Source organism: Phyllostomus hastatus, unplaced genomic scaffold, assembly GCF_019186645.2.
Source record: "Phyllostomus hastatus isolate PE091 unplaced genomic scaffold, TTU_PhHast_1.1 phas_scaffold_501, whole genome shotgun sequence".
Classification (NCBI taxonomy): domain Eukaryota; kingdom Metazoa; phylum Chordata; class Mammalia; order Chiroptera; family Phyllostomidae; genus Phyllostomus; species Phyllostomus hastatus.
Window position 1 is genome coordinate 32,292,255 of NW_025334033.1, and position 24,115 is coordinate 32,316,369.

A 24,115-nucleotide genomic window follows, 5' to 3' on the forward strand; every position below is an offset into this window, starting at 1 on the left:
GTGGGGGGTGAGGGGCACTGGAGTCAGATGTGGGATCTTGGGTGTACACAGAAGGGTAAGTAGAATTTTCCAGGCAGATGAAGAATGAGGGGCAGGGCATCTGGAAGAAGAGGGGGTCAAATTAGGATTCAGATGGGGTGTGTCAGGCTCAAGGCACCTATGGAACACCCAAGGGGGCCCATCCAGAAGGCAGGTAGCCTCAAAGAGAGGTCTGTGTCTTTCCCTCGTGTTGATACCTGGCAGTTTTACAACTGTGTCAACTCCTCAGAAAGACAGGATTCTCCTTCAGCGCAACCATGGTTTCTTCTACTGCTCTCCAGGGACCTGAGCAAGGAGCACTGAGGGGATGAATCTAAAACTCACCTCCTTCGGCACCGGTCACTACTAGGTTCCCATTGTGCACCCATCCCCCCGCAACCCCCCAACCCGCCCCCCACATGTAACGGCTTTTCACCTCCCTGCTGGTTCAGGTCCCTAGCTCCTGTACTCCTGTGCGCCTTGGGCGCTGAGTGCCTCGTCTGCCGAGTGGATTCTAGGCCACGTGAAGGTGCACAGTCACAGAAGCTCAGGGCAGCTGTTCCAGAGCCAGGCCTTGTGTGGGAATCCCCATTAGTGCTTGAAGACCAGGCTGCCCCTGGGGATTCTGATTCAGAAAGCCTGGGATGGGCTCCCTTGCTTGGTCTGTTTGCAGCTAGACTCCGGAGTAATACGGATGCGTGGTTGGGTTTGGGACTTACTGCTGGAGAGCTTTTCCAGGCCCCTGTCTCTACCCCTAACTTTACCCCCTTCCAAGGGTCAGCACCCCAGGCTCCACTTGGAAGTTTTCTGGGTGGAGCAGCCCTTCCTCATTGAGGGACAGGCCTCTGTGGCTGCCATCTGGGGGGCTTGGCTCTGTCCTCAAGGACTGCTTGGCCTCCTTCAGGTTTCCAGACCTGCTTCCCCAGGATGTGGGAAGGTATCTGCTGCCCCATCTTCACTGGGTGTCCCTCCTTTTCCTCCTGGCTCTCACAGGCTGACAGCTTTATCGCAGATTTGACGTTCCTGATCAAGTTAAAAGCTTGGGACAGGGGGGTGGGGGTTGGGGTGGGGGTTGGAGATAAGATCATGCCTAGCCCAGCAGCCTGCCATTTCCCTGCTGGGGGAGGGGAACCCTAACAGTCAGGACCTGCATTCACCTTCCATCAGCCTGGCAGGGACTTCACCTTTTCCCCTCCTGGGGGGAGGGAGCGGCCCCGAGGCCAGCAAACCACCACCAAATAGGCTCCCTAGTCCTGTTCTCAGGGCTCAGCCGCAGACCAGCTCTGAGTAGGGTCTGCTCTCACGGTGGCCCAGACTCCCAGCAGGTCCAACTCTGGCTGTGACTTACAGCCCCCTGGGCTCCTCCTCCCTCCCTGACCTTTGGAGAGCCTAACTTGCCTGGGCCGTAGTGGGCCTGAGGATAGAGTGTGTGTTAAAGTTCCCCAGGTGGTTCTAAGGTGCATCAGAGGTAAGGACCCGAGGCTTAGATGCCTGGCACCCACCTGTCCAGCTCTGACAATGTGTAGAAATAATTACACTGGAGTCAAATAACCTGGACCATCTTACTCTGTATATCACATAGTCCTAGAATAAATCTTTATATTTTATAAAAACAGTATTTAAAAGTTTAAGTCAGTAAAACCGATTATTTAATCATTTTTAAATAAACAAATGTCTAACAGTTTAGAATATCAAGTAACTGTAAATTTATTAAAATAGATGCTATAATTCTGGTGTATATTAGATGAACAAAAATGAAGTATTCAAAACATTAAAATCTATACACTTGAAGAACACAAATTAAGTAATGAAAAATTGAAGATGAAATCTTAGTTGATCCCTTTGGAAGCAGAATCTTAAATTCAGAGGACATTGGCAATATCATCATGTCACAAGTATGTTTTTTCCCATCAGTTTTCTAGAAAAAGCCTTTCCTGGCTGCACACTAGCAGGGGAATGGTGAAAAGAGAAATTTGAGCGATATCTTTGAATATTTTCTGCTGACAAGGCCTTTTGGCCTTTTTTTTTTTTTTTTTAATCAGGACTGCAGTCTTTTATTTATCAGGAGCCACAGTTTTCATTTCTAAAGTGTTTCTAGTTTGGCCTTAAGTCCTTTAGTTTTATCTTGTTCAGACAGAGACTCTGAGGCAGCATTTCTTGTATCAGTTTTTAAACTATGTCGATATTCTGTGTGTTAGGGAAGTCTGTGAACAGAGTAATAATTATTCATGCAACACACTTTCGCATTGGCTTCTGCCATGTCTGAACACTCTCAACATATTTCACATTTCAGGGGTATTTTTTTTTTACAGTGTGATTGTCTCCTTTTCAAAATACGTACAAACATTGAGAGATTCATATAATGAACTTCCGTACCTGGCCTCAACAATCATCACCCCTCAGCCAATCTTTTTCACACCTGCCCTTCCCCACCAGCCCTTCTCCGGAGCAGAGTCTGTTGAAGCAGGTCCCAGACCTCGTATCATTTCCTTTGTAACTACTTCAGCACACTTCTCTAGGTCAAAGAGCCCTCTGAAAAACATAGCTGTAGTGCTATTATCGCACATTAAGAACTGATCGTTTCTCATTATTATGAAATAGCCAGTGTTCAGATTTCCACAGTTGTCTGGTACATTCATTTTTAATAGTTGGTTTGAGATTTCAGATTGTAAAAATTTTGAACCAAGCATAATACACCATTTTGGCACTGAAGTGCAGGATTTGTGAATATACGAATACACGTGAATGGCCACCACTGAGTGGAAGGTGCTAGAGAAATGGGCCAGACCCCGCCTCTAGGGTTCAGAGTGTGGCGGGTGGAAGAAGTCATTCAGTTGTTCAGCAAATACGCATTCCTTCAGCAGTAACAGTGCGCCCAGTCCCAAGCTGAGCACCTCGGACACATCCGCGAACCAGACAGACTCAGCCAGTCATGACCCGCGGGGAGCCAGGGTGTTGGTAATTCATTGTGAAGTTCGCAAATAGGCTGATACAGACCCTTGCAAGTGATACTTGACTTGAACGGGTAGAATTTCATCAAGAAGAGAAAGTGGAGGAAGAGGCGTCTCACCCAAGTAAACAGCAAGTGCGAAAGCACGGAGGTGTGCAGGCCCTCGGTGTGTTCAAGGACAGAGACCAGTGATGGCGGGTGGGGCATATGGCAGGGCTGGTGGGAGGCGTGGCTAGGGCTGGTTGGGCTGTGGAAAGCTTGAGGATATGCTAAGGAGCGGGGCCTTCTGGGGCCTTCTGCGACCTTCCCGGAGGGGACCCAACCATTTTATTGTGGGAGCACAAAGTGCCCCTGAGTCAGGAGAACAGGGTCTTGCAGGAACTCTGAGGAGCTGGGATTTCTAAGTCCTTCCTCGAGCCCTATATGTACTAGGCCAGGAGTCCCGAGGGGGCAGGCCTCTGTCTGCCCCCATTTCCATATATCTCCAAGACTAGCATGGTCCTGGCACACAGAAAGTGCTCAGTATCTGTCTATTCACTGAGGACCTTCAGGGCTCCCAGTGCCAGGCACTCTTGCCCACCTCTGCCTTTACATGGTTATGATGGAGGGAGGAGTGCCCTTAGGGCTTTGGCTTGGGAAAGGTGCCGGTTTTTCCAAAATTCTTGAGCGATTTGGCTTTAGGACCTGGGGTCCAGTTACCCTGAATGGAGGACTGCAAGGCCATTGTTGCCCCTTGGGCCAGTAGGCAGGGCAGAGGCAAACAAACTTCTCTTGTAGGTGTGTGAAGAAATGCCACTAATTGCAATGGATATGCAAATATTTGCAGTACAGACTTGCCAGCTTGGCTCACACAGCTAATTTCTGTAAGAATGGCCAAAGGTGGCCCTGGCTGGCGTAGCTCAGTGGATTGAGTGCGGGCTGCGAACCAAAATGTCGCAGGTTCGATTCCCAGTCAGGGTACATGCCTGGGTTGCAGGCCATGACCCCCAGCAACCGCACATTGATGTTTCTCTCTCTCTCTCTTTCTCTCTCTCTCTCCCTCCCTTCCCTCTCTAAAAATAAATAAATGAAATCTTTTAAAAAAAGAATGGCCAAAGGTTAGAGGACTCCTTCATTATTGTGGATTTGCTAAATAATAATAACAACAACAACATGCTCATTGTGGGCAAACTGGTGTTACAGAAAAGTAGAAAGAAGAAGGTAAAGCAAAATCCTTGAGCTAACCATTACCATCTAGAGAGAGCCACTGCACACCCTTTGGGGAACATCCTTCCAAACACTTTTCTGTCCATAAATACAAGCTGTTAAATGTAACACAATTTTATATAGATGGTGTTACACGATTTATGCTGTTCCATAACCTACTCGTTTCATTTAACAACATGTCATGACATCGTTTCCTGTCAGTAACCACAGATCTGTAACATTTTTAATAGCCGCACAGTACAATTTTGCATGGGTGTACCATAACTTAACCAGCCAGCTCGCTATTGCCAGAAATGTGGATGGTTTCCAATTTTTCTCTACAACGTGCTAAAGAATATTGTGCAGCCTTTTTGAAATGTGCACAAATTGCCTAGCAGTAAATATCTAGAATAGCTGGGATAGCTGGAACAAAGAAAGGGTTCAGGTCACTCACTGAATCCAAAGCCAAACTGGAAGGTCACCATGGCAACCCTGCCCCACAGCTCGTGGAGTGCCCATTAGTCACAGTTCCAGCCAGGAAGGTGGGTCAGAGCCAAAGGGGAACAGTCTGTTTTCGGGCAGCATTACAAACCAAAGGCAGAGGGAACATGAGGGAGCACTAATGCAGAATTCAGATGGTTCGGAGTGCCATGGTGATAATAGCCTCATTTATTGAGCGCTTGTTATCTCATAGATCCCACAGTTTTTCAGCCTCACAAGAGCCATCGATCCTTTCATTATCCACATTTAACTGATAAGGACATTCAAGTTTAAGAGATTAGGAAATCTGCCAGAGGCACACAGTGAATGATGGAGCCAGGGTTTGAAATTGCCCAACATCCACTCCTCAGAATTTTCCTTATCCTTCTCTCTCCTGTCATCACCCCTGACATCCCCAACCCTAACTCCCCAGCCCCCTGAGTCCTCAGATGGGCTCTTCTTCAAAACCACCCTGGCCACCTGACCCTCCACCACGCCCTCCCTGAAATGCCCACAGCTCCCAGAATTAGCTACCCTCCTGACTTCCATGCATTGGCTCATGCTACCCCCTCAGCTTAAATGCCCTCTCTCCTCTGTGGCTGCCATGCTCCTGTTTAGTCTTCAAGACTCAGCTCAAATTTCGTTTCTTCAAGAAGTCTCTCCCAAATCGCTAGTGTGATGTCCTTCCTCTGCATTGCCCCAGAGCATCGGGTTCTAACTACTCATCCCATGTGCTTTTTGTCAATTATTTGTGCAAATCTCCTGAAACTGTCTTACCTCTTTCTCCATCTCCACATCCTGCCATGGCCTTGGACACATAGCAGGTATTCAGTAAATGTGTGCTGTGACTGAGTAAGTGTCAGAGCATATTCACACCCACTCATCATTCCTGGGAGAGTCGGTGGGGAGGGAGAGCATGAGCGCCCTGCTCCCCAGCAGCCATCCCTGCTTCGCTGCCTCTCTCCCGGCTGGTTCCCCAGCATTGCCCTGCAACACCTGCCCCAGCCTCATCCTCCTCAGGAATAGCTCACACCTTTCTCTCCCAATTTCTGCTCTTTCCCTTTCAGCAAAACCGAGGTAATGGGTGAATCCTCTGTATCACCCTCTGCTCCCACCCCACCTTGGTCAGCGTTGCCCCATCAGTCCATGAACCTGACTTGTTCTCATTCATCTCTGGACGGGAACCCAGTTGGCCCAGAGTCTGTGGTTGCCAGCCTCCCACTGTGTCTGGAGGTGCTCAGAGAAAGGAGAGAGCGGGGGATGGAACAGAGAGGGCTCTTTCTGGGAGGGCTGGGTCTGGAAGGCAGCCGGAGAGTGGATAGTGAGAAGTTCAAGGCTCGTGGCCAGGCCTAAAGCCTGGCCAGAGTGGGGAGATTCCTGGGAGTTTTGGGGAGGGGTTGGGAGCAGCTTCTTCCCAAGCCTGGCTAACTCTGGGTGGTCCACTGTGGTAATGGTGCTGGCAGTGTCTGTGGGTCTGCCATGCCTGCCTTCCCAGCCCCGCCCAGGGGAGAGCTGGGTCTGCAGTGAGAACCACTCCCATTTTCCCCGTGGGTGGGGCTAGGCTGGTCACCCTGGGTGCGGACATTCCTGTCAGAGGGCAAGGCCAGTGCAGCCTGCAGAGCCAACTGCCTCTGGAACACACCCGCTGAGGGCATGCCTCTCCCAGACAGTGGGGCCGGTTGCAAGGGTGGGTGGGGCAGTGGGTGCAGGAACAGGTTTTTGTGAAGGAACACTGCCCTCATTCACCCACTGGTAGAGACGACCCAGAGAGTCCGTCTGTCTCCCACCACTCAGAGCTGGCCCAGTGACTCTTGGCCTAGAAGGGCGTAATGGTTCTGAACCTTTCTAGCTCATGCTAGAAAGCCATGGCCCTGCCCTGGCTATTGTTGCTCAGTGGATTGAGTGCCAACCTATGAACCAAAGGGTCACCAGTTTGATTCCCAGTCAAGGCACATGCCTGGGTTGCAGGCCAGGTCCCCAGTATGGGCGTATAAGAGGCAACCACACATTGATGTTTCCCTCTCTTTCTCCCTCCCTTCCCCCTCTCTAAAAATAAATAAATAAAATCTTTAAAAAAGAAATAGAAAGCCATGGCCCTGTCACTAGTGACACAAGAAAATGTGTTCATGTATGCACTTGGGCCCATACATGCATACACAAACTTTTACCTATGATTTTATTACCCTCAGTTACAAACCCCCATCCTAGGAGTTGTTGCAGCTGATGGCCCCCTCTCCTGAGGGTGTTGTTATTTATAGTAATAGTAGCGGCACTACTATTAGGGGTAGTAGAAACACTACTGGCATTTATTTAGAATTTGTAGTAATAAGTATATTCACATCCATTATTTCATTTTAGCTTCCCACAGCTCTGACTGGGTAGATATCAATATCCTTATTTCACAGATGACAACAGGAGTCAGGGAGAATTATTCGGCCCAGCCAAGGTCATATCCAGGAGACAGCACAGGGGAGACCTGACCTTGGCTACGGTAGGTCCCAAGCCCCATGCGCCTCCTTCCTGTCACACCTCCCTCATCAGAGGCTTCCGAGGAGCTGGGATTCTGCTGTTAGAACATTCTCCGAGCTCAGGAGGTCAGGGTGCTTGTTACAACACACCAGGGAACATTAGGAGGGGCTCTCGTCCAGCCATTCTTCTGTCTGGATATCTGGGAGCATTTGTCTCTCAAATTCTATCTATAGACGCATTGTGGTGTCTGTGACCCTAGACAAAATTTTAAGAGCCATAGCTCCTTGCAATCAGTACAGGTGTTCTGTGACATTAGCACATTTTTTTTTCGAACTTTTTTGACTGTGGCCTTCAGTAAGAAATATCTTTTATCATAACCCAGCACGCACATGTTGGCATATATAACATAACAAACATATAACTTAACGTGCATAACAAACAGGAATATCACAGAGCAATACTTAGCTTCTCTCGAGGCAATGCACTGATATTTTGCTCTACTATTTTTCATACTATTCTATTTTTAAATGTCACAACCCACTAAATCAGTTTTATGATCTACTGATGGGTTGTGACCTGCAGTTTGGAAAACACCGCATTAACAGACACAATAATCGAGGTTTTAATTAATAGTGAGCTGTTTGAATGCTGTTTGTCGTCTTGCGCAGGTGGGCATGTGGCACCTCAGGCATGTGTAATCTTGGGCAAGCCCCTAACTTTCTGATACCTCACTTTTCCTGCCTGTAAAATATAAAATCAATTTTCTAAGTGAAAATTAATAATAATAGCAAGTATTTGCAGGCCCTTTATATGGCTTTTCTCTCTCCAGTCATAACGAGAACCCTGTGAAGGAAGCATTGCTGTCATTTCCATTCTGCAGACGGAGACACTGAGGCCTACGGAGTTAGGTCCCTTGCCCAGGGTTGCCAAGGAAATGGCAAACTGGTCTGTGAACCCCATGGCTTGAATCCAGTTCCCAGGTCCTGACCTGCTCTGCCAGTTTCCTGGAGGGCGGGAGCGTGGACGAGATAACACAGGTGGCAGGGTGACCTGCACAAGCCTGGTGCAGAGTGGGCGAGGGTCTCCCCCATTTTCAGGGTGACTTGTGCTAGTTAGTTGGTTCCTATCTGTCTCATATCTTTCCTTATACATTTCTGGGGAACAGACACTATCTTATTCATCCTTTTTCCCTGTGTGACAAAAAAAAAAAAAGAATGGTATGGAGGGTGCCCACAAGTCTTTGAATTCTCACCTTTTCCTTCAAGCTGCAGCAGCCCACCCAGATTTATCAACTAGACAGTAGCCCATAGCCTAACTCACCACCTGATAAAAATGCAGTGACCATTGGCTGAAGAAATGGATGAATCATATACTACTTTTATTGCCTTTCACTTATTTCATTTTTCCAATTCTGTTGACATCCAGTCTCCATGTGGCTTCTTTATGTGCTTAGTTAGAGGAGTTCTGTACAGCTTATCTTCCAATGATTCTCCAGGTTGTTCATTGTATAATTTTGATGTGGTTGCAGGAGCAGGCAAGCACAGCATTTACCTACCCTGCCATCTTGACCAGAAGTCCTGTTACCGCTCACTTCAGATGTTTAGTCTGGCCATCCAACCGGGGCAGTGTGTGCTGTGAGAGTAGGGACCATTTCTTTTCTTTTTCCTGCCCATGACATTGAGTCAACTCCAGGGAGGACCAGAAGACCAGGGTTGGAAGGTCTGTAGCAACCCAGCCGTGGTCCCAGTGCAGTTTGTGTTTCTCCCAGTGTACATGATAGCCCCTAGCACCAGTCCTTCCCCTCGTGTCCTGCCACTAGGGGAATCTGCGGTGCTTCTGGCTTGGCAGCTGAGGCCTGGGCAGCCCAGAGAGCCAGGTGTGCTGTGGCCCACTCACAGCAGTGTCATTTGCAAAGTATTAATTTTTGTTTTTTAACCTGGGTAAAATGTCCATGTGCTTTAAAAAATTATTTTCTTTATTATTCTGTAATTTGGAGATATTACATACATTTTTATTGTAGTAACATAAAATTTACCATTTTAACCACTTTTAAGGGTACAAGTCAGTGACTACTACCCATTTTCAGAACTTTCCATCGCCCCAAACAGAAACTCTGGACCCAGCAGACAACTCCCCTGTTCTTCCCTCCACCCAGAATCACTCTCTGTCTCTGTGAATTTGCCTGTTCTAAGTACCTCATACAAGTGAATCGCACCCTTGTCCTTTTGTGACTAGCTTATTTCACGTAACATTGCGTGTTCAAGTTTCATCCATGGTATGGCATGCATCAGAACTTCACTCTTTTAAAGATTGAACAATATTTTATTGTATGTGGAGAACACACTTTATTTATTTGTTATTTTGTTTATCCATTCTGCTGCTGCTGGACATATGTGTTATTTCTACCTTTTGACTATTGTGAGTAATGCTTACATCAGTGTTTTTAAGAAAAAAAACAAAGTTATGACAATGAAACATAAATATACTGGATCTTGCTGCAGAGATCCAGGTAATACAGAGAACATAAAAAACTATACTAAGAAGCAAAAGTATAAACAAATCACAAAAACCAAACATACTTGAAATTCAAAAGATAAATAGCATTGCTTTAATTAACAGAATTAAATAAGTATTTGATTAAGGCCCAGGATGAGCCAGGTACCCACCTGGGTTTCCAAGCATCCTGGAGGGTCCTCCCCAACAGTGGGGGGACAAGGCCTAGGCAGGTGACTTGCCCTGCAGGCAGATGTGGCTGGTGCTGCAGGAGAGGCACAGCAAGGTCTCCAGACCTTTGGAGGCAGGGACAGAACCCCTGGGGGGGGCACTAAGGAGGCGGCAGATTTTGGCCCAGTGATAGTGGGGGTAAAGGAGGTGTTGGCTGTGGCACATACCGAGCTCTGCTCTTTCTTTGCTAAACTCAGCTTATATTTGTCTGTTCTTAGGCCTGTCCTGAGGCCTTGGGTTTCTCTAGTTCACATTAATCATTAAACTATTAAGCAGTCTTAATCCTGCATTTAAACAACCTGTTCGTCCAAGTTGCTCTGCCCCAGCCAGTGCGGGGGATTTGCCTGGCCTGGTTCTTTTGTGTATCTCAGGGCAACCACGCCCTGAGCAGCTTCTGGAAGAGCTGCTTCCTTCTGGGTGATTGGGAGCACAGCTCTCAGTCCTCTTCTGCCCACCAGGTGGACACAGACTGGGGCTCACACCACCTGCCCAGGGGCAGCACAGGGTGCAGTGCAAAGTGAGCAGGCCCAGCCCTCCCCTCGTGGTGCAACCTTGGGGAAGTGACTCCACCCCTCTGACCCTCCCATGCAATGTGAGGGGATTGGGTGACCTCTGTGGTCCTCTCCGGCTCTACAATTTAATGATGGCCTGTGTTATGATTTAACTACTTCCCTCCAGAACTCTTGGAGTGACTCAGCAGTCCGATAGTTTGGCTGTTGTTTTTAAGAAAGCCTGATTATTTTGCCGTCACAAGCAAGTATATGTTCCATAAACAATCTGTGTCTTGATCCAGCTGGAGTTTGGCTGAAACTGACTGGACTTCTTCACTCTGTCCTCTTCCAGGGAAGCAGCCCCAGCACCCGCTGGCCAGAGCCTCCCCAGGCCATGTCAGAGCTTTGAGTGAAGACTGGTGACAGGGAGTGGCTGCCACCCACCTGCCTCCCCAACAGGGCTTCAAGATGCTGAGCCTGAAGCTCCCCAGGGTGTTTAGCATTGACCAGATGCCCCAGGTAGGTGCTCTCACTCCAGTGGCTGAGCTCCAGGTGGTGACGAGGATATGGCCTCTCCCGCAGGGTGACTGACTGCGCTGTCTTCAGCCAGTCTGCTGTCTTCAAGGAGTTCCCCCCAGACTCCTCAGGGGATGAGAGCTTCCTATTCTCCCACTTACACCAAATCTGGAATGGAAATGCTTCTGAAACTGTTTACAATATAACCCTTCCCTGTGACATCTGTATTTTATCCTGAAGTAAACTCATTGAGACTACAGGTTCAAGCTGAAGCGATGATGCCATCACCACCTAACTGGGGAGAGCTTTGTTTTGAGGGCCCTCCCATGGGTACTTGAACTTAGTCTAGAGGTGAGGGCACCCTAGGACGTGCTTTGGTGTTGTCTCCCATCTTGTGCAGGAGGCCCAGGCCCGGCAGGGGTTAAGGTGATGAGCAGGGTTCTTGAGTAAGCCCAGGCTCTGCCCCTGGTCTCTTGGGCCTGGGCACTCAAGGAAAGTCATCCCAGAATGCCTGAAACTCATTGGCAGTCTGCACTTTAAATAAGTCTTAGGTGAAGCTGGTCTTCTTGTGAGCTGTGCTCTGGCCAACTGGTATAAGCCCTCCTTCCCTTGCAAAGAGAACATCATTTCATGATACCCTTGTTTCAGCATCCAGTTTCCTTGCGTTTTGACTGGAGAAGTGTTATTGTGGGGTGGGGCGTTTCAACTGGAGGGGGTCCCAGAGGGAGGGAGAGCTCCTTTGCATTTAGTTGGCTACCAAGTGCTTACAACACTGCTCTGCAGCATGAATGGAAAATAAAGAGGAGGTACACTGTCAGATGTTCTTCCTAAAAGCCAGGGAAGTGAGGTGATTCCAGCAAGATGACATTTAGGAGAAACCGGGCATGATGCAGAGCTGTTTGGTAGGAAGAGATGAGGAATGCAGCAGGTGACAGACAAATTCAAAATGAGCCTGGGCTCCCAGACTGCTGAGCAGAGCACCTGCCTCAGGTCTCGTGGGGCTAGAAACTCGCCTTCCTGATGCATGCGTTTCAGGGTTGATTCTACCCACTGAGCATGGGGCTGTGATTAGCAGGAAGACAGGGTGATGGTCATGAGCATTTTGTGATATAGCCTTTCCTATAAGCCAGTCTTCCATTCCCGCTTGGGTCTTCTGGTCTGGGCCTTAAGAACCAAAAGCGCAAAGCTGCCTGTATGACCATTAGTCCTACAGGTGATACCAGCACCGAGAAATAACAGGGAGCCAACACAGGTGACTATGCTATTCATTCGGCTTTTATTAATGCAGATCCACTCAGTTTTTATTCATGCAGATTCAATTCAAATCCATGTTAACCTAATAATAATAATAATAATAATAATAATAATAATAATAATAATAACAACTTAGATGCTAGTAGCAATAACAGTACACAAGACAATTGGAGGATAATGAACCCAACCCTCAGTCTGTGGGTCTGGGAGACAGCACGGTAGACAGGGGGAGACATCAGTGTCGTACAAGGCGGAATCTCTGGAGCCGAGCTGGCAGCGGGGCAGATGAAGTCCTCCGTTCTTCAGGGCAGAGTCTCTGCAGTGTGGCAGTCAGGAGACCAGTATGGCATGGGGCAGCACCTCAGTGCATGGGGCTCAGCTGTCTCTGCGGTGGTGTGAAGTCCAATTTTACCTGAAAATTTGGCACTCAAAAGAACCAGGAAATTCTGAGGCTCGGAGCCAAGAGTCCCCCAGGAGCCTATCAGTAGGTGTGCCCTCTCTGCAGACACATCTGTGTGTAGATGTTTTGGGTATATAATCCTGGGAGGCATTTGACAGGGTGGCTGGCATGACTTAGGTAGTTTCTCTCTTGAACCAAAGTGTCATGCTGACTGGCAGCCATCTTGGTTGACATGAGCAACGCTGTCTTGTTTTACATACGTTATTCTGTCTTGACCAGACAAATGCCATTTTATTGGTCCTGCTCTCCACAGTGATTCTTCGATCCATTCACTCATGAAATTTGTATTGACTGTCTACTATGTGCAAGGTGTTACTCCATGCAGGGCTCAGAGAATAATCACATACAAATCCTGCCTTTGCACAAGCACTTCCATTGCAAAGCGGGTCAAGTTGTGTCCCAAGAGAAGGAGAGATAGGTTCAGAGGAGGGATTGGGGCACATCCATCAGGGTGGAGGAAGGGATGGGGGATGGTCCAATGGAGAGGGCCACATTTAAGATGGGTTGTGAGGGTGCATAGAATTGGGAGGTGGGGAGAGCCTTCCAGGTAGAAGGAGCAGTGTGAGCAAAGATGGAGATGGGAAACCTCAGGGCAGGTGTGGGAACTCTTGGGGTGGGGATCATGGGCACCTGCTCAGATATCTTCCTGGGTGTTTTGGTCAAGGTCAGGTTCAGACTATATGTGGGAAGGAAGAGAAAGTGATCTCAATGGGTACTTTTGCTAACCTGCTGGAATTCCAAAGATGAGGACCTGAAAACCTCAGAAGGTTGAAGATGAACACATCTTCTCTGCCCAGTTTTTGTAAATTATGGAGATGACAATATCCTTTTTAGTAAAATGGCACTAGTCAGAGGTGGAGAATCAACATCAAAACCTTCCCTGGGCGCCCACATCCACTACTGGACTTCCCAGCATCACCCCCAAGGTTCCTGCTGCCAGTGAGAAAGCAAAGTGGCTCCACCCACCTGGAGGGTGGTTTTATAGGAGGATTTGGTGGGGAAGGGGGAAAAGGCATTTTTTGTTATTAAAACGGGTGCAAGTATATTAAGGAGAAAAATGCACAAGTTGCATAAATATTTAAAATAGGAGACTTCAGGCAAATGTTAGGCTTACTTTTGGTGGACTCTGTGGGTCCTACAACAGTCTGCAGAATGACTTTGGGCAACATACTTAATCTGCCTACCTCAGTTTCCCCATCTGTAAAATGGGGAATAGTATCTGCTGCCTAGGATTGTGGTAAGGATTAAATGAAGGAGGGACATCACCTCTTGGCATCATCAGAGTCATAATTCTGGCACATTCCTGGCTGATAGATTACTCACAGGAAAGGCCAGTTCCTCCCTTCCCTTAGAAGGTGGGACTTAGGTATATGCCTCCAATTTTTAGTATCCCTCCTGCCTAAAAACAGGCCTGGACATGTTAGCCAGTTATTAAAGATTTGAACAAACAGGCCCTGGCCAGTGTGGCTGAGTTGCAGCATATCCTGTAAATCGAAAGGCCATGGGTTCAATTCCCAGGCAGGGCACATGCCGGGATTGCAGGTTTGGTCCCCATTCAGGGAGCATAGGAGAGGCTCATATGCTCCCCTAACGGGATCGATGTTTCTCTCTCAAATCAATGGTTCTCTCCCTTTCTGTCTCCCTCTCTTTCCCTCTCTCTAAAGTCAATAAGCTTGTCCTCAGGTGAGGATAGAAATAAGATTTGAATAAACAGTGAAGGGATGGGGAAAATATATAGGCATTGATTCCTACACAGATCTAATTTAGAGACAATACAGAAACAGCCAGATAGCAAGTTAATATGGAACATAGCATGACACTTTGACATGAAACAAAGGCATTTTGTGTCAAGTTGAGAATCTTTTATTAACTTCAGCCTTGGCCCGCAAGCTGCAGGGAAGCACATGACATTGTCCCAGATGCCTTTTCGGGGGCACAGGCAGGAGCTTCCCTGAGGTGCTTTGCAAGAGAGAATTTCCTAGCCTTGCTCTGCAGCTCTGCTGCTTAACTGTGGGAACTCCAGATAGACTGCCTGGGCAAACTCTCTACGCCTTAGTTTCCTTATCTATAAAATGGAGGTAGTATCTGGTAGGCCATTCTCACAGGGCTATTGTGAAGATCCCAGAAGAGTTAAACAGAACAGTGGGATTATTATGAAAGAAAGGGAGCAGGGGCTGGTACATGGCTGGTAGTGGTGTTGGGCAGGTGGGCTTGGGTACCCGGAAGAAAGGAGCTGTTGCAACAGGCAGCTGGTCTCTCCAGCCCGGAATTTCCTACAGTGGGTGCCTAGGTCACCGCCAGCAGAACCACCTGGGAGGTGACTGAAGTACAATGGCAGTCGCGATTGCAAGATTTCATCATTTGATATAATGTGAGCTGTGTGTGTGTATGTGTGTGTGAATGGTCTTTATCAGGTTCAGGATATTCCTCCCTATTCCTACTTTCCTAGGATTTTTTTTTTTTTTTGCTTTAATTAGGGATGAATTTTACAGAACTTTTTTTCTATCAATATATCTTTTGAGGTGGTATATTGGATTCATTTCAGTTGTTAATGTGGTGAGTTAAATTGATGGATTACTAATGTTAAACCAACCTTGTATTTAAATACAACTTGGTCATGTTGTAATATCTTTTCAATCTATTGCTAGAATCTATTAACTAATATTTTGTTTAGAATCCTTAAATCTATTGAATGAGTTGGTGTATAATTTCTCTTTCTTATACTGCCATTGCCTGGATTTGGGATTGAGATTATGTCAACCACAAACAAGTTGCAGTGTTGCCTATTTATTCTGCGGAGAAACTTATACTATTAGAATTACGTGTTTCTGAGTGTTTGGTAGCATTTCCCTGCAACATGAGCAGGGCCGCTGTATTGCCCACTCTCAGGTTTACCATTTACCTTGTTGTCTACATGCTTGGCAACCTATCAAGTTGTAGAGGGAACAGCTCATTTCTACAGCTGAATTTTCTTTGTGGAAAGATTTTTTTTATATAACAGCTTTGTTGAGATGTAATTCATATACTGTGAAATTCACCCTTTAAAAGTATACATACTTCCAGAGGTTTTAGTATCTTTACATACACGAAGTATACTGCACAAAACGATCACCACAGTCAATTTTAGGACATTTTCATCACTTTAGAAAGAAACTCTATACCAATTAGCAGACATATCCCACCCCACCCCGCCCCGCCCACCCCTTCCCTGCTCCCAGGCCTGTGCCAACCACTAATTTACTTTCTCTTTCTACAGATTTGCCTATTTTGGATATTTCCTATAAATGGGATCATACCATAGGTAACCTTTTGTGAAGGCTTTTTAGCAAAATGTTGCTCACTTAGCAAAATGTTTTCAAGGTCCACCTGTGCTGTAGCTTATATTAGTACTTCATTCATTGTTTATGGCTGACCAATATCCCACTATATGGATATACTTCAGTTTTTTATTCATTCATAAGTTGGTGGACACATGAATTGACTCTATTTTTTGTCTATGATGAGTAATGCTGCTGTGAACGTTTGTGTACAAGTTTTTATGTGGACATTCTTTCTGTTCTGTTAGGTACAGCCCTAGGAGTGGAACTCTTGGGTCACGTGGAAACTCTATGCTTACCTTCTTCTGTTGTAAAATATACTTAGCATGAAATTTACCACCTTAAACATTTTTAAGCGCACAGTTCAGTGGTATTAAATACATTCACATTGTTGTGCAACTGTCACCACCATGCACCTCTGCATTCTTTTTGTGCTGTAAAACTGACATTCGATGTCTATTGAACAACACTCCCAATTCTCCGCTCCCCTGGCTCCAGCCGACTATACTTCTCCTTTCTGTCTTTGGGAGTTTGACCACTGCAGTACCTCACATGAGTGGAACCATGCAGTATCTGCCCTTTTGTAACTGGCTTATTTCACTTAGTATAATGTCCTCAAGGCTCATTCATTTTGTAGCACATATGTCAGAATTTACTTTCTTTGTAAGGCTGGATAATACTCCATTGTATGCATACACCACATTTTGCTTACCCATCCCTTCACTGGTGAACACTGGCTTGCCACTGAATTGCCTCTTTCAGCAGGTGTGAATAGTTCTGCTGTGAACAGAGGGTACAGATAATTCTGAGACCCTGTACACCCGGAAGGGAATTGCTGGGTTATTTGGTAATTCTGTTTTCAGGAACCACCATACTGCTTGGTACACAGTGGCTGTACCATTTTACATTTCCACAGACAATTCAAAAGGGTTCCAATTTCTCCACAATCTCACCAAAACTTGTTTTCCTTTTTGTTTTTAAATATATAGTGGCCATTCTGATGAGTATGAGGTGGTATCTCATTGTGGCTTTGATTTGCTTTTCCTTGATGATTAGTGGCATCAAGCATCTTTTCATGTATTTATTAGCCATTTGTATATCTTCTTTGAAGAAATGTCTATTCACGTCATTTACTCATTTTTAAACTGGGCCATTTTTGTCTGTTTACTATTGAGTTATAAAAGTTCTTTAATATTCTGGATACAAGTCCTTTATCAGATATATGACTTGCAAATATTTTCTCCCATTGTATGTATTGTTTTTTTCCACTTTATTGGTGGTGTCCTTTGAAGCATAAAAGTTTTAAATTTTGATCTTATCTATTTTCCTGTTGTTCCTTATGCCTTTGGTGTCACATCTAAGAAACCTTTGGTTAATCCAAGGTGATGAGAGTTTACTCCTATATTTTCTTCTGAGAGAAATCTAATCTCTTTCATTTAGGTCTTTGGTCTATTTTGAGTTAATTATTGCACGTGGAGTGAGAAAGGAGTCCAACTTTATTCTCTTCTTTTATACGTGAGCATTGAGGAGTTCCAGCACCATACGTTGAAGGGCTATCCTTCATTGGGCTGCCTCGGCACCTTTATCGAAAATCAACTGACTGTAAATGCCAGGGCCGATTTCTGGATTCTACGTTCTCCTCCATTGATCTAATCGTCTCTTCTTATGCCAGTACCACATTGTCTTGATTATGTAGCTTTGTAGTAATTTTTGGCAAATGTGAGACTTTCAACTTTGTTTTTCTTTTTCTGGATTGTTTTGGCTTTTCAGGGTCCCTCGCATTTCCAAATGAATTTAAGGATCACTTGTCAGTTTCTGCCAAAAAAAAAAAAAGGCAGCTAGGATTTTGATAGGATTGCATTGAATCTGTTGATTAATTGGGGAGCATTACCATTCTTAACAATGTTAAGTCTTTTAACCCGTGAACATGGGTTGTCTTTGCATTTACCGAGGGCTTCTTTAATTTCTTTCCGTCAATGTTTTATAGTTTTCAGTATACAGGTCTTGCACCATTAAATTAATTTGTTAAATTTACTCCTAAGTATTTGATTGTTTTTGATGCTGTTGTAAATGAAAATGTTTCCTTAACTTAATTTTCACATTGTTCATTGCTTGTACCTAGACATAAAACTGAGTTTTTTATATTGCTCTTATATCCTGCAACCTTGCCAAACTCATTTATTACAATAGTTCTAATAGTTGTTTTTAGTGAATCCTTTAAGATTTCCTAATGCAAGATTATGTCATCTGCAAATAGTTCTGCTTTTTCCTGCCCAGTCTTGATGCCTTTTATTTCTTTTCCTTATCCCACTGACCTAGCTAGACCCCCACTATGATATTGAATAGAGTGGTAAGAGCAGACTTCCTTGTCTTATTCCTAATCTAAAGGAGAAAGCTTTTCATTTCCCGCCAAGAAGTTAGCTGTGGGTTTTTCATAGATGGGCTGTATTAGGTTGAACAAGCTCTATTCCTATTTTTGTGAGTGTTTTCTTGTCAGGAAGGGGTATTGGATCTCATGAAATGCTTTTCCTGCATTGACTGACAGGATCACGTCATTTTTGTTTTTCTCTCTTCTTGATTAATCTTGTCAGTTTGTATTTTTTAATATTTGGAAAGAGGCAAACTTGGGCTCAGCGGAGCTTCTATTGTGTATTTTATCTCTAATGTTTGGTGTTATTTTTATTTTCTTTCCACTTTGGGTTTATTTTGTTTGCTTTCCTCCTCTAACTTCTGAGTTAAGCTCCGTCTTCTCATGTAAGCGATTAGTCTGTCTCCCTCTAAGCATGGCTTTGACTGTAGCCGCGTGTGCGCTTCTCATGAATCTCTAATTTCCATTTTGATTTCTTATGTGACTTCTGATGGCTTAGAAGTGTTTATTTTTTAAAATCCCAAAGGTTAGTTCAAAGTTTTTATGTAATTTATTTAATTTCATTGATTTCTGTCAGAGAATGCCCTTTGTATTATTCCAGTCATCGAAGTTCGTTCAGACTAGCTTTATGTCCGAACACATGATCAACTTTTTTTTTAATCAACTTTCCTACATCTCCCTAGTGTACCTGAAAGTGTTGTGTCATCTCCAGTTGCCAGGGGCAGTATTCCGTACATGTCCCAGAAGATCAAATATTTTTATATGATTGCTAATTTTGTTCAACTTTATCGACCCTAGTTGAGATGTGTTAACAATCTTCTACCATCATAGCGGGTTTGTGAATTATTCCTCATGGATAAGTAAGTTTTTCCTCTATATATTTTGAACCTGTGCTTTATGTGTACCCAAGTTTGTAGTTGTGATATCTTCCTGGTGGAGTAAATTTCTTATTATTTCATAGGGATTCTCCGTGTGTCTAATAACGCCCACTGTGTGGGGAACCTGAAAGTCGCACAGCCACTCCAGCTTTGTTGTTTTGCTGTTTTTCTGGTTTCCTCTTTTCCTTCCTTTGACTCTCAGTCCCTCCCTGACCTTGCACTTAACTGTCTCATGTAAATGACATGAAGTTGGATTTTAGGCCGTTCGACAGTATTTTTTATTGAACTAGACAGTGTAGTCTGTTCACATTTGTAATGGGCATCCACACATCGCGTCCATTTCGATCATCGCAGGTGCTTTCCGTTTGTCCTGTTTTCTCTGCTTAGTTACCCTTCTGTGCTTTCTTTGGATTGACTTTTACATTCTTGTTTTCTATTTTCCTTTTAACATCCTATTTTCCCCCTTCATTTCTTTTGTAATTCTATCAGGAACTATACTCTATTTATCCGTTTGGTGGCTACTCCAGCTATTTGAACATGAGTACTGCACTAGTCAGAAAGTGCTAGGCTGTGCTCACTCTAAAATTGTTCCACATGGCTCAATGGCTTAACATGGCAAAGGTTTATTTCACTCACTTTACATAACCAGGTGTTCAGTGGGGAATTGTGAGGGACCCAAGAAGATGGAAAATCTACCGTCTTGCAGCTGCACCATCTGGAACATGTGGCCTCCTGGTTTGCCCCAGAAGGGAGAGAACATGCGACGTCTTAGGTTGGGTTCTCCGGAAGCAGACTCTGAGCAAAGATTTGTGTGCAGGGAGTTTGTCAGGGCAAGTTCTCAGGAACAACACCTGTAAGGAAGCAAGAGAAAAAGGATTGGGTAGAAGAAGTTGCGTTAGAGGCCTCAGCTGATCACACAGGGTGCTCTGGAATGGGGTTTGCCCTTCAGACTCATCCCAAATGAGGAAGGAGGCCCTGACTTTGTATACGTAGCAGTGGATGCGTGCTGCCCCTGGGCAGGGAGGATATCGTGGTTAAGGCAGCGGCCTTTGGCCAAAAACAATTCCCACGGAGGGATGAGTGGCTCAGTTCTGAGGGGGGAAGAGTTCTGGCCTAAGTGCACTGTGACGTCTACTACCAGCAGGCACACTGCTTTGAACTGCCCTGGCTGGAAAGTAGCATGGCCCAGAAATAGGCATAAGTCCCCAAGCTAACCACAAGAAATTCTGGAAACTGCAGGAAAATGCATGGAATATTTGGTGAGCACAAATTGTCTCTACCATACCTAACTTAACTCCTTGGGTCTGAGGCCTGGGCCTGTCAACAGCTCTTTATCAGTCATCTCTTCAAATAGCACAAAGAAGACCATCGTACTTTTCTTCTTCTGGAGAAATATTCCATGTTTCTAACTTGCTCTTTCTTATTTGCTATCTCTTAATCTCTTTGGGCTGCCTTCTGGGTACTTTTGGGGGGATCTTTCATTTGACTAATTTTCTCTTCAGCTAGGTCTAGTCTGCTGTTTATTTATTCTTCAGTGACTTTTTCCTTCAATTATTTTCTAATCCTCACCTGAGTATATGTTTATTGATTTTAGAGAGAGAAGAAAGGAGAGTGAAACAGAGAGAGCAATATCAGTGTGAGAGAAACACTGATCTGTTGCCTCCCATATGCGCTCCAACAGGGGACCGAACCCACAACCTGTCGGTGACGGAATGACACTCCAACCAACTGAGCCACCCAGTCAGGGCGATTTCAGTTGTTTTAATTTCTAAAAGCTATATTTGGTTCTTTTCAAATGTATTCACTTCTTGTTCATATTTTTAAGCTTTCTCTTCAAACATTGATCACAGTTATGCTGTATTTCCTCATCCGTTCTTTGAGCTTGCTTTCTGTCATCTGCTATTTTCACTGTTTCTCCTTCATGGTGTGTTGTTTCCAGGTATGTGCATGCTTATGTTAGAGTAGGAATTCTTCAGAGGCGATTTGCATTTGCTTTTGTGACATACCTGAAGAAGCTACAGAACTTTGACCTGTGTTTGTAATCACAGAGATAGTGTGAATCTGGATCGGAACCCTATACGAAAATGAGCGGGTGGTTCTGAATTCTTGGGAGAGAGTGTTTTTCATAGAAACAACTGCTCGTTGTCTCCTTCTGCCTAGTGGGATTTATTTTGCATTCACTAATCTTTAGAGTCCTTGCCTTCCTTATTGGTGAGGTCGCCTGTTAGACTCTCTGCCTTTGATGACCACAGGTTTCATCTCTTGTTTACAAAGTCTGACAGCAGATTCTCTAATGGCAAAAGCAGCTTCCCTCACAGGGTCCCTGGCTTCTTTTTGTTTGGGGGCTTTATGACTTCCTTGCTTTTGTGCTGTCTTGCTGATGCATTTACCCAGCATACAATAAAGACTTTGTCCAGCATTTGAATTGTTTTAGTCAGTAGGGTCCTTTATGATAGCTAATCGATTACCATTTTGCAAGAACCAGACATTCTTCCAGGTCCTTCTTTCATCACTCTGGGTCTAGTGATCTCTTCATTTTGAAAACTTTGGTAATACTTAGCATTCCCATAAAATGTCTGTAGCAAACTCTAGTTTCCATAGGCTGGATGCAGTGAAGTAGGCATAGCCTTTGCAGCCCAGCAGACTATGGTTGCATCTTGATTCTGCTATTAATTATGCCTTGGGATTTTCTTTCCCTTTTTGAAAAAGAGGAAAAGGAGTGGCTGCAGCAAACAAGGCATGAGTTAAACTCTGGGAATTGAACTGGGGCTGCAGTGGTGAGAAGAGCAAACCCAACCACTACACCATCACGAGATAACTGTGGCCTTGGAAACGTCATCTCACTGGATTTTAGTTTCCTCACCTGTGAAATGAGGGTGGCAGTGCCTACCTTGCTCTCATGATGATCAAATGAAACAGGCTCAGCCCCACCATGTGCTGGGTCTGAATCCAAAGAACAAATAGAGGCCACAGACCGTAAGTCTAAATATACAGAAGTTATTAATGGTGGTGGCAAACAGATGAAGCTAGCAAATACTTATATGGAACAGTCTGTTTCTCCCTTGACAATATCCCCTCATAATGACAAAAAAACAATATGTAAAGCTCTGCTTTTACATAACTAAAGTCAGCAAAATACCACAGATAACTAAATTCAATTATTATTGTACATCTGGATGTTGTAATGATAGGCTAGTCATGTTTGGATGAGTAATAAAATAAAAACATGCATAATTTACAAATTATTACATGTTTATTCCAGAGTTTACTTCTCTTGCAAAATTATGAGTTGATTGTTGTAATGAACCTTATCCCATATTTTGTGTTCTATTAACAGTGATACCAAATCACACCACTATTCTTGAGTCATTGAGTCTTTGTTTTTTTAAATTACTTTCATTTGGAAGAAATTTCTGCCAAGTTTTGGCTCAGTTCTGCTGAGGTAGAACTGGAATTATCAAAAACTATTCTTGAAAAAAAAAAGATTGTATTTATTTATTTTTAGAGAGAGGGGAAGGGAAGGGGAAAGAGGAGAGAAACATCAATGTGTGGTTGCCTCTTGCACGCCCCCTACTGGGGACCTGGCCTGCAACCCAGGCATGTGACCTGACTGGAAATTGAATCAGCAACCATTTGGTTCACAGGCCCACGCTCAATCCACTGAGCTATACCAGCCAGGGCTCAAAAAACATCCTTAAAGCCATATTTAGAATCAGAAATGAAGTATAAATTTTCCATATCAACTTTAAATATTATAATGTGTAATTGTAACTTAGAAAAAATTTAAATATTTTAATTTCATATGAATCACTATTTTTATATAGCTGTTTTTACTCTCAAAACAGCATCTAGATCCATACAGTACTAATTTTGTTTTTTCAAGAAAAAAATTATAAAGAGAATTGAAAATAGCATTATTTTTCTAAGTGAAAAATATACCTCAATTTATAATACCCAGAAAAATAATCAGTATAGAAGTTAATTTCAGGATTATTTGTATGTGAATATTTTATTTCATAGTTTATAGAAAGTTTTATTTCTGTTTTCAAATTTTATTTTATCTGAATGTCATTTTTGTTGCATATTTTACATGTGGCTCCTTTGGTTTAGAAAAGTCCTGTATGCATTTAAAATAATAAATATGTATTTTTAATCCCTCTAAAAGTGAAGTAGCCAAACCTAGGGTTTTTTTGTAGGTTTTTGCTAACAACATCTCATAAATATCTGTGAAAAGCTCAGATTCAAAATTAACATAAATTTCCACCAAAGATGCAATTTTCTCTATATTTAAGGACCTATTATTTCACTGATTCTGCTAGTCATCTTATATCTTGTCTAAATTAAATCTAAGTGTTCAGTGGCATTTATTTGCCATTCCCATTGTGTGGCTAAAAATAGCTTATGGTCAAATTTGTTATGCGTTTCAACAAGATGTCCCACATTGGAGAAGGTTCAGAGAATGTCCTACATAACCTTCGAGTTGTTCCAAAGGAAGTCATCAATTTTCCTAGTAAGAAATTGGAAGTGTGTGCTGCCATTCCCAGTTCTAAGATTGCTTTTGGATTTTTGGTCACATTCTGACCTTGTATTAATTACAATGAACTTGGTGGATTAAAAAAGAAGGTAAGTTCATTATGGGTCTCATTAAACTAAAGTCAAGGTGAAGGAGGTTCTCAGGGAGAATCTGTTTCCTTCCTTTTCCAGTTCCCAGAGACCACCTGCGTTCTACAGCTCCCGGCCCCTTCTTCCCCTTCCCCCGACTGCAAAGCCAGCGGGGCTGCCCTCCCACAGGCACACTGCCCTCTGCCTCTCCTCTCCCGTCCCCCTCTTCCCCTCGTGAGGACCCTTGTGATAAACTGGGTGCACCTGAAAACCCAGATGCTATTCCTATTTTAAGGTTAGCTGATTAGCAACATTAATTCCACCTGAGACCCTGATTCTGTCTGCTGTGTAATCTAACATAATCACCGGTTCTGGTGATTAGGATGTGAACCTCTTTGGGGGC

General features: G+C 44.3%; 1 protein-coding gene across 3 annotated transcripts in view; it reads left to right on the forward strand.

The window, feature by feature from the left end:
- The window catches only part of PAQR5 (progestin and adipoQ receptor family member 5), a 69,935-nt gene that overhangs the window by 16,286 nt on the left and 29,534 nt on the right, over nucleotides 1-24,115 (forward strand). For all 3 annotated transcript variants that reach the window (XM_045823528.1, XM_045823527.1, XM_045823529.1), the window contains exon 2: nucleotides 10,670-10,836. In XM_045823528.1, coding sequence (XP_045679484.1) covers nucleotides 10,786-10,836 — 51 coding nt within the window. In that variant the 5' untranslated portion in view covers nucleotides 10,670-10,785. The remainder of the gene's footprint in view (nucleotides 1-10,669; nucleotides 10,837-24,115) is intronic.